This window comes from Opisthocomus hoazin, chromosome 15, assembly GCF_030867145.1.
Source record: "Opisthocomus hoazin isolate bOpiHoa1 chromosome 15, bOpiHoa1.hap1, whole genome shotgun sequence".
Taxonomy (NCBI): Eukaryota; Metazoa; Chordata; class Aves; order Opisthocomiformes; family Opisthocomidae; genus Opisthocomus; species Opisthocomus hoazin.
Genome location: NC_134428.1, coordinates 7,237,388 through 7,253,108, shown reverse-complemented (window position 1 = coordinate 7,253,108; position 15,721 = coordinate 7,237,388). Strand labels below are relative to the sequence as shown.

The following is a 15,721-nucleotide window of genomic DNA, read 5'->3' as shown; positions in this document are numbered from 1 at the left end:
AAGAGTATTAGACTTAGCTTCCTTTACAAATCATGTATACTTGTTAATGAACACAAAAAAAATCTGAAACTTTGACAGTCACTGTTATTCGAAGCGAAGGAAGAAAGCAAATGCCCTGTAAGATTTCTTAGTTATTTAAGTAGAAATACGTTCTACATGCTTACAAGAGAAGTTTTTTACAAATCCTGTAGAGATGTCAATCTCTTTCAAATGTAAACATTTCAAATGTCATTATTTTACAACTGTTAGTAATCAGATGCAGAGTAGCAGGTTAATGGAAAGCAGTCTTATGTACATTGTTTTGTGTTTTAGTATTTTAATGGTTATACTTTGCAACTCCTGATTAACATTTTGTACGAGAACTACAACATGCATTTGTTTCATCCAAGATTTAAGTATAATGCTATAGCATTCCATCTGGAGACAAACACAATACAAACAGCGTATTACCCCACTGCAAAGCCTGCTGAACTGAGCGTACCCCTATCTCAAGCTCCCAACGAGACTTAACAAAGAGAGAGAGACCGGTAAATCGAATTGACAGGCAGACTGGGGCTCTGGGCAAGCCTGGCTGAGCTGCGCAACGTGCAGAGACTGAGCAGGGCACACAACTAAAAGACTAACAGGATGCTGCAATGGATCAGAGATACAAATATGGTCAGAATCAACCATAATTAGTGTATATATACTGCTACGTGAAAAAACAACAGGTGCACTAACTGACACCAAGCTAGGCACACGTACACAGCAGAGGAATCTCTTCTTCCTAGTCATTTACTTTGCTCTATACAGGGGTAATAACTGAATGCAGAGTATTCGTCGCACCAGACCTTCTCCTACCAAGATCCTAGGTGGAGCCGTATCTTTACACCCAATAAGAATCTTTCACAATATCAGCATCACCTACGTATATTTTTGTTTCAAGGCTTGTTTTTAAAGGGAAGACAGTATATTTTCTACACAGTGTTTAAGTAAAAATTCTATGCCTATGGTGAACCTTTTCTTTGGTTGCTATTTCAGCTACCATCGTCGTTTCAAATAAATGAAAGAAAATCCCAATCATTTCTAATGAAATGGCTTCTTTCCTGTGTGCACAAAATCCAGTAAAGAGAGCGTTTCCCTTCCTTTCACTCTTTCCAGCCATCTTGCTTTTTCACTTCATTTTCACATACATTCTCTTCATTCAGTCCAAACTGTCCCATTCAGTCTCTCTGATTCTGTTACAGAATCACAGAATCACAGAATGGTCGGGGTTGGAAGGGACCTCTGTGGATCATCTAGTCCAACCCTTCCGCCAAAGCAGGGTCACCTACAGTAGGCTGCACAGGACCTTGTCCAGGTGGGTCTTGAATATCTCCAGAGAAGGAGACTCCACAACCTCCCTGGGCAGCCTGGGCTAGGGCTCCATCACCCTCAGAGGGAAGAAGCTCTTCCTCATGTTCAGACGGAACTTCCTGTGCTTCAGTTTGTGCCCATTGCCCCTTGTCCTGTCACTGGGCACCACTGAAAAGAGTCTGGTCCTGCCCTCCTGACACCCACCCTTAAGATATTTGTAAGCATATATTAGGTCCCCTCTCAGCCTTCTCTTCTTCAGGCTGAACAAGCGCAGCTCCCTCAGCCTCTCCTCGTAGGGGAGATGCTCCAGTCCCCTCATCATCCTTGTAGCCCTCCGCTGGACTCTCTCCAGGAGCTCTTCATCTTTCTTGAACTGGGGAGCCCAGAAATGGACACAGTACTCCAGATGGGGCCTCACTAGGGCAGTGTAGACGGGAAGGAGAACCTCCCTCAACCTGCTGGCCACGCTCCTCCTAATGCACCCCAGGATCCCAGTAGCTTTCTTGGCAGCCAGGGCACACTGCTGGCTCATGGTTAACCTGTCATCCACCAGGACAGCCAGGTCCCTCTCCGCAGAGCTGCTCTCCAGCAGGTCCGCTCCAAGCCTGTACTGATGCATGGGGTTGTTCCTCCCCAGGTGCAGGACCCTGCCCTTGCCCTTGTTGAACCTCATCAGGTTCCTCTCTGCCCAACTTTCCAGCCTGTCCAGGTCACGCTGAATGGCAGCACAGCCTTCTGGTGTATCTACCACTCCTCCCAGTTTAGTGTCATCAGCAAACTTGCTGAGGGTACATTCTAACTCTTCATCCAGGTCGTTGATGAAGAAGTTAAACAAGACTGGGCCCAGTACTGACCCCTGGGGGACACCACTAGTTACCAGCCTCCAACTAGACTCAGCGCCACTGATGACAGCCCTCTGAGTTCTGCCATTCAGCCAGTTCTCAATCCACTTCACCGACCACTCATCCAGCCCACACTTCCTCAGCTTCCCTAGGAGGATGTTATGGGAGACCGTGTCGAAAGCCTTGCTGAAGTCTAGGTAGACAACATCCACGGCTCTCCCCTCATCTACCCAGCCAGTCATGCCATCGTAGAAAGCTATCAGATTGGTCAGGCATGATTTCCCCTTGGGGAATCCATGCTGACTACTCCTGATAACCTTCTTTTCCTCCACTTGCTTGTTGATGACCTCCAGGATAAGCTGCTTCATCACCTTTCCCCGGATGGAGGTGAGGCTGAACGGCCTGTAGTTCCCTGGGTCCTCTTTCATAGCCCTCCTCTGCTCTTACTCTACTCATTTATTCCCTTACTTCCCACCTTCTCCAGTTTGTCTTTCTTAATTCAGATCAACAGCCACAACTCAGTTTATTACCCAGTACTTTCCCAGCTATTGTTTGCTTCTCTTCGTGCCTAATTACTCTCTCAACAAACTCCTCTGAGTTGATTCTACGCAGCTGAGTCAAACTTCTGTTGCCCAGAAGTCAAGCCATTCTCACAGCTCCCCATCTAATCCAAGTCTCTCCTGCATGAACAACCTACACATCAAGTTCTCTTTTGCAAATCAGTTCACCTGCTTCATGTTTCAGTTTTCCCTCATTTCATATTTCCTTTATTACAATATAGACCTCAACTGCCTGTTGACTCTCTCAGGTTCTCAGTCACCCAGAATCAGAGCGCGACGTTGAACTGCCCGAGCATTGTGACCAAATCCTACTGAGTCTCTGACACATTTTTATTCTACTGTTCTACCTTCCAGAATATATTTTGTGAAAACTACCAGTTTAAGGCATTTTTAGTACAATTCTCCAGGCTGAAAACCTCACTTGAAAGTTCTTGCTGGACAAGTCAGTTAAAACGACGACTCCAGTGAACAACTGCCTAGTGTTGCAGTCTGGACTTCTCTGGTTTTATGCGCTGCTGTTAAACTGACTTAGACTAGATCCTAGACACTGGGCTGTGCACCCTAACGTATTATGATAATGACATCGTCTTAGGTTTATTCTGTTCCTCTATGTCATTAACTAAATATATTAACCAGTGCTGATAGACATTAAGAAGAGGATAAACTGAGCACATTGGTACAAAACCACGATGCTTACAATAAACATACGTTAATTCTGTAGCTGAATAATAGCTATTAACCAGTGCTGATAGACATTAAGAAGAGGATAAAGTGAGCACATTGGTACAAAACCACGATGCTTACAATAAACATACGTTAATTCTGTAGCTGAATGGCAGGTAAAGCTATCATATGGCTAGCCTGACAAGAGCAACTTTATTCTTCTACTCACTTAGGAGAATCATACCACATTGCAAAGAAAAGGTTTCAAGACGGCTGTCAACGTTGCTGAAAGCAAAACAAGGTGAACTGATTGTTCGACACCTTATTCCATAGCAAAATGCTTTCATGCTATCAGGAATGAATATGGTACTTTGAAGTACTGCATACTTAATTATATTAGCATTTCTAGTATTCCACTTTTCATAGCTAGAATGCAAAAATTTGTTCCAGATTCAAAACTGGCACAAGGAGCTTTAAAGAATATTGGATCTATTGCTTATTAATTAGATATGGACAAAACAGAAGAAGGATTTTTTTTGTGTGTTTATGATTAGAAACAGTTTATGACTTCTCTAACCAGCTCCAACATGGCAAACACTTGCCAGTTAGGGGAATATGCAGTAAGTATACTGATAGGAATGACGTGTTTTTGTAATGGGCAACAGAAAACGAGTTGATTCACATTTAGACCCTAAGCTACACAACTCTGCAAAGGGGTTTATATATTCTCTCAGTGCAATGTCTAAAAACTTACTAGTTACCTCTTTCTGCTAGAATAACAAGTGATCTCTACATTTATCCATCTTGCTCTGCAAATTGACTTGTTATCTGTGTAAGGTATATCTGGGAATGGATGGTAGTTATATCTTACATTTTACAATTCATAGTCTCAAGCAACGTTATTCTCAGTTACCGAGCTAATGTTTGCTGTGAAAACCCCAGCAGAGAAAATGGACAGCTAATTGAGTTTTTACAACTGAACTTCAAAGGAGTGGGGCTCCTTGGTCACTGCTGCCACCAGAACGGAGAAAAAAACCCAACCTGACCTTCAAGGAAGGACTAAGCTTTCCAACCACAGGAAGCAGAAAGAAACCTCTTTCTCGGAAAAAGATACAAGCCACAGATGCAAGAAATTTCAAACACAGGGAAGGTGGTGGAGAGTCGTATGAGTCACAGTCACTTGCAGAAGTGAGACACAAACAACTCCTTTACTATTCCACAACATTTTTCCTGTCTGTGACTGCTCATTGCTGGATATCAAGAACTGGTGCTCAAATGCATCAGTCTTCCAACTAACTTGTTTTCACTGAAGATAATGTACAATCTCAGCTGTTCTGATGTAATTCTGACACATATAAAAGATTTGACTTTACTGGTGTAAGTTAATCTGTGCTTTTGAGTACTCATCATTGACAGAAATGTGAATTTAAAATAAGAGCCGAGAACCGTAAGACAAAAAACCAGGGACAGCAGAGATTAAAACTGTATTTTTGCAAGTCTCTTTCCTGGTATTATTTTATGTTACTTGCAAAGTAAAGAAGAGAATTACAAATGTATTCTCCCTATTTTGCCCAGCCTCAAAATTGAAACTTTCTTTACTGGCTCTAGAGCCCATTCTTTGCTACCAATTTCAGAAACACCTGCTGCAGTACAGAAATGCCTGAATATATAAAGAGTTCACTTTTTAACAAGTGAGCGCATGTGACTTGCTTGTTACCAAGGAAACAGGATCACTGCTGTAATGACACGAAACTTTAACTGGCTGTGTGTTCTTTTTTTGAGAAAAATCTTAACCTCTTCTTGCTCTGCTACAAGTTAAGCATGTTAGGGACGTAAAATGCACAGTTTAGAGAACCCACCGCTTGCTCAAGACTTGCTGAGTTTATCAGCAAGCAGGAAAAGAGCAAGATGAAAAGGAAGAAGCAAGTGCTACTGAGAACGACAACTCTTCTCTTAGAATGATCTTTCATTACTAAGCCTGTTGTTAGCTGGGAGAGAAGATGACAGCACGTGATGATACAATTCCTGGGGCCCAACCAAAGGCCTCTTGATCCAGCCAGTTCCTTAGTTAAACTGACCAGCATCCCATCTCCACCCAAGTTGTCCAGACTAAGGAAAATGGTTATGCAAAATAATTGCAAGTACTAGTATTTCTCCACACTTTCTTACTATATTCAGCCCACTTCCCTTCTAACATTAAGCATCCAGTGTCTCTCTCCCTGCTTACCTTTGCTTCTCTATCACTGTTTCTACCCCTCCTGATACATTTTTTTCTTTCCTCATTGTCCTCTAACATTTATAAACCCTCTCAACTACTCAGAGCGGGGGAAGGAAAATTTAGAGCATTTGTAGAATGCCATGTAATACACGTCTTCAATGTCAATATGTGCCAAAACACAAAATGAAAGACAATGTAACATCGTAATACATTTCTTGCAGAAGGAAAAGAGCTGAAAGCATGAATTCTCATCTACTTTGACCAAACAATTTTTCCCTACTTCTTCACATTTCAGTTAGACCACAACAGGCATGATGCTTTTTAAGTTTGATGTCAAGCCTTCATAGGTTATGAGAGCCTAAAGACAAAACTGTCAGTTACCAAGCGAGGAATGCAGAAACCAAGAATAACAGTGAGACAACTATGTTTGTTAAGAACAACCCACTTGAATTCAAATATTTTAATACTATCACCAGCCAACATTCCACAGAAGAACAGCACATTTTTGTAATGGAACTTCCTGTGTTCTCTGAACATGCTAATCAAATTTTAGATATCTAAGATATTTTTACTTCAACAATCATCAGTGCTTGGCAACACAGTTCTATTGCAAGATAAATACTGTGTAATGTCTCTACACAGTTTTATAAGTGGATCAATCAATTAACATAGCGATAAATTAGTTTCATTAGCATGTTTCAGCCATTAGGAGGTGCTTTACTAATTAAAAGTCACATATTTAAGCAAATGCTATTCCCAGTTTGTTCATGTAAATTATATTCCTCTTTTATCAGAGTGCTTGCTTACTGTTACAGAACACAACTGAGATCTGTTAAACAGATACTGAAGTCATCCAGTGCCAAACTGATAACACAAATTACCACTTCAAAGGATGAAATCAGGTAAAAATCTGGCCGCTCGCAACAATACTTTAGGACATTAGCTGAATACTGTCATTTATTCTATTAGAGGGCACGGATATGCACACTAATAGCTTTAAGAAGTGTCATGCCAACATCAACCTATTTTTTTAGAAATGAACCTATTCAAAATTGCATTTAAAACTCCCTTACTTCACATCGATATTGTTTGTTTGCTTTCATTCTTATTGTCTATCTGATAATGCACTGACAGCAGAATACTGTCACCACATACACTGAAAATTGAACGGCTGGGACAATTTTGCTGTCTCATTTCCAACTGCCCCAAGAACTTCCGGGCTGCAACTGCAGACCCAACGTGTTACAGAATGTGCAAAACAAAAATTCAGTATGACACACGTCACTGATGCAGTGCCTAACTGACTAAATGTACAACCATACCCTATCTACATGGATGTCAAAGCAATCGTCTCAATGAGTATTCAGCACTCACTTATAAATAGTCGGATCAATACCTGAAAATATTTTGAGCTAACTTTTTCTGCAGAATAAAATTATAAAACAGGAACAGTCACTTCTGGGTTGATATAGATGTATACATGTGTGGAAACTTTTACTTATTTGCATTAAATATAGGTAGTACCGAATGCAAAGAAGAGGAGTGATTCCCATTCATTCAATACATAAATTCTGTATTATCTATCATTTCTGCTATTTTGCTTACATGCTAGGAACATGCTTTGGAATTACTCTGCTTTTTCATAGAATCGTCTTTTGTAGCTTTTCACCCAGAAAGACTAGTTTAAATAAGAGCTATACTGCTGCTATAAATACAGTACTATCAGTCCAGCTAAGCAAATCCTAAAGGGAGGAAATCATTAGAATATTTTAGAAACTTCTCTGTAGCTATAAAACTGATTTCTTATAAATCATAAAATGAAGCAGAGAACATTAGAACATAACATAAGCAGAGATTACAAAATCATTTTTCACCTTATTTCAGACTGAGATTTAAAGTCCTGCAAACGGACAAATTCATAAACCTAAAATTACTTTAAAATTTTTATTAGTTAATGAAAAGGTCATCTCAATGCTGTCACTGGCCAAGAACACAGTAAAAGCACTGTTCTAAAAAGTTCTTCTTATCTGCCTTTACACATAAATATATTAATGTCTATGTATTCAAACACCTTATTTAAAATAATATTCCACAAATGTTTCCATGAAGAGGTTTTAGTTCATTCTTTACACTAAAACAGTGCCCATATCTGCTGTATAGTAAACTATCTCTTGTTGAGAGGTGAAGCTGTTGAATGAAATAAAACTGACAGACTACTTCCTAGTTAACTTTAAGTCTGAGCAAATGTTTCTATCCCTCTAAAATATTTTGAAAGTAATTTTGAAAGGGTCAGTTTTCAATTTCTTTAAAATGAACTCAGAGATACAACATTCATAGGAACCTCAGAGTAATTTTCTTAAAAGACTTATTTCATTTATCCTCAAAAGCAACATTTTAATACTAGCAATGGTATTGCATAGAAGTTAACGTTCTTTTCACCTCTCACACCTTTAATATACACATTTAAATTTTCTCAATGACACACTGACAATTGCCACTGAAATAGAGATGATAATAAAAAACCCAAAATCCAAACCAAAATTCTTCAACCCACTAAGAACAAACATCTGTTCTTCCAAATTATTTTAACTTTGTGGTCTGCAAGACCGAAAGCAGACACTTGGCCTTACATACTGTTCAGTGCTAAATAAATCTTAGAGGAATATTTCCAGGGCAACATTTCTTTTCCTGAGTGGTTGGTACTGAAATTTGCCTGTCAGTTGGTACCTGTATCTCCCTACCATGCTTCTCATAACTTTACCTTTCAGGAGGGAGGAAGCATTCACATGATGAGAAAGAGAGGTACAAATAGTGAATTTTTACTACAGTATAACTTGGTGACTCAAAGACAACTGATGCAAAACACCTAAGAACACAACTTTCGCTATCAAATATGTTGCCAGTGATGTCATCCAGAGAAATCAAGACAACCTATTTTTCGAACATTACAATCCTCTAATCATCACGGAGAGCTGACGACTCCTATGGTGTTCGAACACATGGCTCACACAACAGTTTCTCAGAACCTGCTCTAGCCTCTTTTCCGATGATTTACTGAGCAGATTCTCTGCCTCCTTTAAAGCATGTTTGATCAGCTACCACAAGAGAACAAAGGTCCAGCTCTGCACCTCAGCAGAACGTATAATTAATAGGTATCTAGAAACTGTTGCAACGTGTAGCTGTGGCCTAGAAAACGAGATAAAAAATACTCAGCAAAGTAATCTGTGAAAATATTCGCAAAATGCTGTTTATACCATTCTTGCATATATTTCAATCCAAACATTTGCATTACGAAAGGAAGAGAGTCAATGCAGTGGCAGTATACTTATTTGAATAGCATTGCATAGCTACAAAGTGGAGTACGTGTTTTAGTAGTTTCACACTGCTCAGGCTTTTTTTGTTCACATACAACATCTCTTTGGCCAGCTGTATATTTAGCTAACACTTCTTTGTGCAGGGTTTATGTGGAACACAACGCAAGTTAAAACTGCAGGTTGAGATGTTGGGCAGTCACAGATTTATAGACTCTTTGAGGCTGGAAGGCGCCTCTGGAGATCACCTAGCCAATCCCCCTGCACAAGGCTGCCCAGGACTCTGTCCCGTCAAGTCTTTACTGTCTCCAAGGATGGAGTGTCAACAGTCTCTGGGTAACCTGCTAGAGTGTTCCATCACCCTTACAGTAAAAAAAGTTTTTTCTTACTTTTCTTGTATTTCAGTTTATCCCCATTATGACGATGATGGGAAGAAAAATCTTTACCTTCTAAAAAATGAAGACATTTGATACAGAAAACACAGAGCCAGAAACATGGAACATCACAACATTTTAGAGTTTCTTTTCACAACTTTTAACAGCTTTATAGCTTTTTACATACTTGAAATCGTATAACTTATTATGATGATTTATGCTGAAAGACTCAATTATATGGTCCAAAGAATTGTGATGCTTGTTGCCCAAGATTCCTCCTGTTCTTATATATGTATTTACAAAGAGTTTGTGATATTTTTCAGATATATTGGTGAAAATGCAATTAAAACACAAGTATACTTGTTGTAAGGAGGTTTATTTATCTGTAATGTACCAATCACGAGTGCAAATAAATGTGAATTTAAGTAAGTATTAACAGACAGGCCTTCACCAGCTAGCAGATGTAGCAATCTAATTCAGCAGTGCCAATTCTTGATTTAGGTTTTGCTCTGCATGGACTGGAAAATTTAACTTGTGATGTCAATTTTATTATTACAAAGAATTTGTCATTCAGCATGTAAACCAACAAATTACCAGAGCCAGAATCTCATTTTTACATTAAGACATGAAAGTGGACTATAAAGGAAACTATTTGACCAAACCTGTGACTGAGCTAATGCAGCATTGAAATTGAAAAATATACAAACCGAGATTACAAATGATAGAGATTGACAACAGAAAGAATACATTAATGACAGTTCACAGCATAAGGAATCAAAGCAAATTACATTTCCGTGATCAACCACTAGCATTTGATACAATAATGAAGAGAAACGCTAGCAAACTGATTCACATTATTTTACTGCAAACTGTTAACTGTATCTGAGTTTCAAAATAAAATTAACTTCTTTCTTTCTAGTAGTAGAAAGCTATTTCATACAGATCAATTAAAATGTTTTGCCTCATCAGATCTGTGCCCGATGGTACGAAATCACTGCATTTGGCAGGAAGAAATCCCCAAAGGCACAAAAATTTTAGGCAATGTTCCTTCCGGCATTTAATAATCAGTGAATTCAGTCTTAGAGACATTAATCTTATTTTCTGTTCACCATAATCATATTCTAAGACCTAAATCAGATCTCAAAAGTGATTAATTAAAACTGACCCTGTAATTTCTATCTATAGGATGCCTAATTAGACATAACCTTTATGAGATTTTTCATTTTCACACTGAAGTGTGGTCATATTAAATATTTTGCAGTGAGAAGAAACTCTTTAAGACCAGTTGACTGTTTTATATTTCATTGCTTCCTAATAGGCAGATCTAATGCCCTAGAGAATTTTTATGCATATTAAGACTGTAATTTTTTTTTCCTAGACTGAGGTATCACTGCTCTTTATAGCACAGTCCTATGACAAATATCTCAATGTTTTGTAATGGCCAACTCTTTCATTAATAAAGATATAATCATCAGCTATACAAACATTTGTGCTATAAAGCACAAATTAAATATATCAGAACTATTTTATATTAAAAATACCACTAAACCAAAATATTATTAAACCTAACAGAACAGAAGAATTGCAGGCACAGTACAAAGGTTACAACACTTCACAGAGTCCAGCATGTTCAAGGCCTCCCGCTGACAGAGCTCAAAACCTGTTAGGGAAGGACAATACTGGAGAAGTTGGCAATAAGAAGTGGAACTGAAATGCATTTTCTTTTAGATGCTTTTTCTTACTCACTCACAGTGCCAGGTCATGACTCTTAGAAAATGAAGGACACTGAGCATTCAAATTATAGCCTAGCAATGATGGCACTTTCTAAAACGTGCTCCTTCTATCATTGTCTGAAAAGATCTTTATATTAATTTAATGCTGCTGCTCTAGCTGCAGAGTCTCATATCTCAGTACAAAAGTGCATTAAAAACCCACTTTGTCTGCTGTAGATGAGTACATAGTTATTTTACTCAACAGCTAAGCTTTTCCAGAATCCCACTACTATTCCCATGAAGAACTATCTACTCCAGCTAAGAGAGAATGCTGATGCATCTATTATTTGAGAAAAAGCTCCAAGGAAATAATTCACAGATACAGATGTGAACAGAACCTTTTTTGCCATCATGTCCAGATATCAAAGAATATTCTTGAATCCACTATAGTCCATTGCTTCACTCAATGTGTTGAGAATAAAGCAACTCCCAAGCAAAAAACACCTTCTAAAAACAAACATAGTCTTTTTGCAACCTATCATATAGCTATACCCAAAAAAGGGTTAGCATCAGTGCAGTGCATCATATTGGTGTTTACAAATTCTTGAATTCTTGAATTCAAATGGTGCTGAGAAATTTCCTTGAGCAAATCTCCTTGAATAAATTTCTTTCCTTAAAGATATTTGCTTTATTTTGTACCACAATGTTTCACATACTGTATTGTGCCCATGTTGAGAAAACAGGTTACCTAAATAAGCTGCCTTTTCAATAAAACTTTGCTCTTTCTGTGAAATTAATGGTATCTGTCTCATGCAGCTCATTACATTTATTAAAGAAATAGGGTTCAGGGTTTTTTTGTTTGTTTTGGGTTTGGTTTTTTTTTATATCAGAATAGGGTAACGGTGTTTATTCTGACTTGTGCATCATTGGTATAACACATTACGTCGGGTTGTGATTTTAAAATCTTTTCCGCTGCAGGTCCTTATACGTGGCACTTTTTTTAGTAAACAAAAACATGAGATCTAAATTCTATTTACACACTTACAACAGAGGTAAGATTGTTTAGGGCTGAGAAATAAGAGGGAATTTGTTTTCCCTTCCTGTTTTTAACATAAGTGGCTAAGAGATTATAAACAGACTATTCTTGAAATGTCACTTCTCAACGTAGAATAAAAAGATACTGTAATAAAATATTTCTGTAACAACACTGTATTAAGACCAAAAAAACACCTGAAAAGTAGTATCATTGCTTTTACATCAGTACTGTATTATCTCACAGTTATAATGACAGATTTTTTAAAAACATGGGAGATTCCAATAAGTGGAATTAAACAAAAAATATCCAAACAAAACAATTTTGGCTAAAGCATGTAAATAATGCATCGCAATTCAAGTAATGAACTGCTACTATGAATATGTTTTCCATCAATTAAGGCCAAAGCTTCAAACTGGTATTTCTAACTAGAATATCCACAGTATTTCCTAATCTAATAGCTTCTGGTTGAAACCACTGTCCACTTTTGTCAGATTTTAGTATTAGTTGTGTTGCTATCTTTACGACCGCTTGCACTGTTGAGGGAATCACCACTACCACATCAGCTCAGTGTAGAACTGAAACCATCATCATCACTTACTAAAATATCTTACACCCCACAAAGCTCGAAACTGAACGTCTTTCATAAGCAAACTAGTTGAGGAGGGAAAACGAGCCAGCCTCAACCTGCAGATGTTATTCTGCATTACCACTGGTCTGTGTGGAACTCAGGATAATCAATTATAACAAGCCAATGAAAAGATGGGACCCTAAATAGCACACTGTTTGGAATTTATTTTCCTGCTCTACATTTAAAGCAGCAAGTTATGAAATGAAGTTGACAAGAAATTATCAGTTCACTACTTCACACGGCTATACTTAACCATCTTGAAATAAAATGTAATTGGAGGGGAAGAGCAAAAATTATTTGAGTTGAAAATTCAATTGCAAATGTATTTTGTATTTGCCCCACTCTTTAAAACAACAAAATGAAGTACAATATGAAGGACAACTTCTTAAAAATGACTTAACAAAAAGCCACATATGGGCCCCTCAACTGGAGGTACTTGAAAGCATTTCAGTCTTTACAGCCCTTCATCAAATTCTACAGATAGGTTCTTAGGGGCAAAAGTTAAGTCTCCTGAGATGTTTGTCCCTACAAACATCATTTTGCCATTTATAACATCGTCATCAAGATGTCTCATCAAATTGATTTTTGCTTTTTCAAATCCAAGAAAAAAATTAAAAGAACACGAATGCCACAAAATACATCTTGGCATTCTTCCATTTATCTATCCCATTTTCTAATAAATATAGCTTTCTTGAAATAAAATTTCAACTTGAAAATCTGAAACTCTGCACAAGACCATGCAAATGGTACAGCTAAGAATGTACACTTCTGCTGAAAGATACTAATTTTAAATTGGCCTTGATTCTGCAAATTGATCCATCCATGGATTCACAGGCATCAATGCACAAACCCTGTGCAGAGGCTTGTGGACAGCAAATTTAATATGATGGCTTACTACGAATGTGTGTTCAATCTATACATCATTTGTACAGGCGCAGTACTGGAAAATCATTGTACTGAAAAATTATTAGTGAAAGAACTAAGTTAACACAACTTTCAAAAAAAAATTTTCATTAATATTATTTCTTAACTAGTCCTAAATATCATTTACAAGTACTCTAAAGAATAACGTTAACAGTAAAATGGAAAGATTTTAAGAGATCATATCCATTGTGCAACTGTATATCAAAGGGTTTGTTTCGAGATTCTTAACAGATGAATGCGTCAAACTATTTCTGGACATATTCAATGTTAACATTAATTAAATCAGAACATGCACCAGTAGACTGAAAAATTCAGCTAGAAAGATTTCAACAGCTTGACTTTTTAATTTGGGTAGTAAGTACGCTAATAGTGCTCCACCCGCATTCCATAAATTTTAAAACCAAAATACAAACACCACACAAACAAAAGCAAAACGAAACTGGAAAAGGCGAAATAAAAGAACTCATAACCAGGTAATATTTGAAGAATATGAATGAATGCAGATTTTAAGGTCATTTAGATATTTTTGAAAGCTTTACACAGTGATTTTTGTTCAAAATCACCATTGAAATAAATAAAAATTATTACATATGTCATACATTCCTTTAAATATAAAAAAAGCACTTATAGTTTGAACGGGAGCCTTCTATTTAAAAAAAATTTGTTTTAAAGGTTTTGGAGATGATGGCATTATATTTTAAATTAAATTGTGATGACAAAAGCTTAATATTTTCTTGACTACTTGACAGATACTTACACAAAAAAGGGCATCAGCTGAATAAGAGTCTCTTTTTTGGGATTGGCTGTGAATTCTGGCACAGTTTGAATAATTTTGTTCATTACATTCCTTAGGTAATTTTGTAGCTGCTTGCGTCGCTCTTCTACAAACTTCGCATCCTGAAATAGAAAGGAAAAAACGTACATGGTGCGAAGAATGTTTTTCAATTCCACAATGTAACTAAATAGTCCTAATATGCGTAAAATTTGATCTTTTGATGATCTGTGTTTATTACGCCTATAGAAATATGTTAGCAATATGTAAAAGACCCACGACTCTCCTTCTTGGAGATAAAGGAAAATCATGCAACCTAATAAAAACCTGTGGCACAAAAACACCCACTGACAGGATGCTGAGTTCTCTCCTTGGCAGAATGTCTCTTCTATGGACCAGAACTCTCCTCCTAACAGCCAATCTCCATAAAATACTACCGTCTTAGCAGGGAGTGCGTAACAGCAGCACAGAGGCAGTGCCTTAACAATTTATGTGATTCTTTCCGAGATCCAGAATTACCAGTCTTCACAGGAGGAAATGCTGACTTACTCCCACAATTTCTTCACAATTCCAACTTTCCAGATGTTGGGTACACAGACTCCAGAATGGATTAATACTTCTCCAGTTTTTTACTATCATGTTAATAAACTATCATTTTGTGATGGAGTTTTCATACAGTGAATTGCTTTTTTAAAGATTATATCATAACTCTCATAAAAATGTTGTACTGGAGTTTCTATAGCATTTTAGATGTCAGGATTTTATACTATGTAAGTCTAACAACCAGCAGAACGCCGTGCATCCTGTAACTTACATCCAGCTTACACCTCTTCTTGCGAGGATCGCAATGACAGTGAACTATAATATAACATCTACACACTTCACACTAACGTAAGACTGTAATAGGTTTACGATGAAACCAGGCGCTGGCTGGTTTGTGCTACAGCCATTACGCACTATCTCAGAAATGCAAGCATTCTGATCACCTGGTTTAAAGGTCAGAGTATGTTCTTTAGGCAGGAAGCCAAAACCATTCTTAGACAACTGCAGCTCTCAAAGGAAGACTATTATCTGCAAGAGGTGTCTATCCAACCTGTACTGTTTATCTGTGTAAGAAAAGCCATTGAAACAAATTCTTGTTTCTTGCAAAAAAAATTACAACCTACCAACAAAACACCATAAACACATTTGACAACACTGAATAAATTCCTTGTATGAGAAAGGTTCAAGCCATGCTGCCATGCATGGGATGCAAATCTGAGGATTATTCCTTCCTTAGGTAAAACAGACTAACTCATCACCAAAGCAGGGCTGCTCCTTCGAACTCAGGAGAACTGCTGTGGAGT

The 15,721-nt window shown here is 37.6% G+C and overlaps 1 protein-coding gene across 5 annotated transcripts in view; it reads right to left on the bottom strand.

Annotated features, from left to right (window-relative positions):
- SNX29 (sorting nexin 29) overlaps positions 1-15,721 on the bottom strand; it is a 140,738-nt gene that overhangs the window by 19,597 nt on the left and 105,420 nt on the right. For 3 of the 5 annotated variants that reach the window (XM_075436086.1, XM_075436089.1, XM_075436087.1), the window contains one exon: positions 14,361-14,500. In XM_075436086.1, coding sequence (XP_075292201.1) covers positions 14,361-14,500 — 140 coding nt within the window. Of the gene's footprint in view, positions 1-9,572; positions 10,964-14,360; positions 14,501-15,721 lie in introns of those variants that run through there. The other 2 variants (XM_075436088.1, XM_075436090.1) reach the window with 2 other exon arrangements.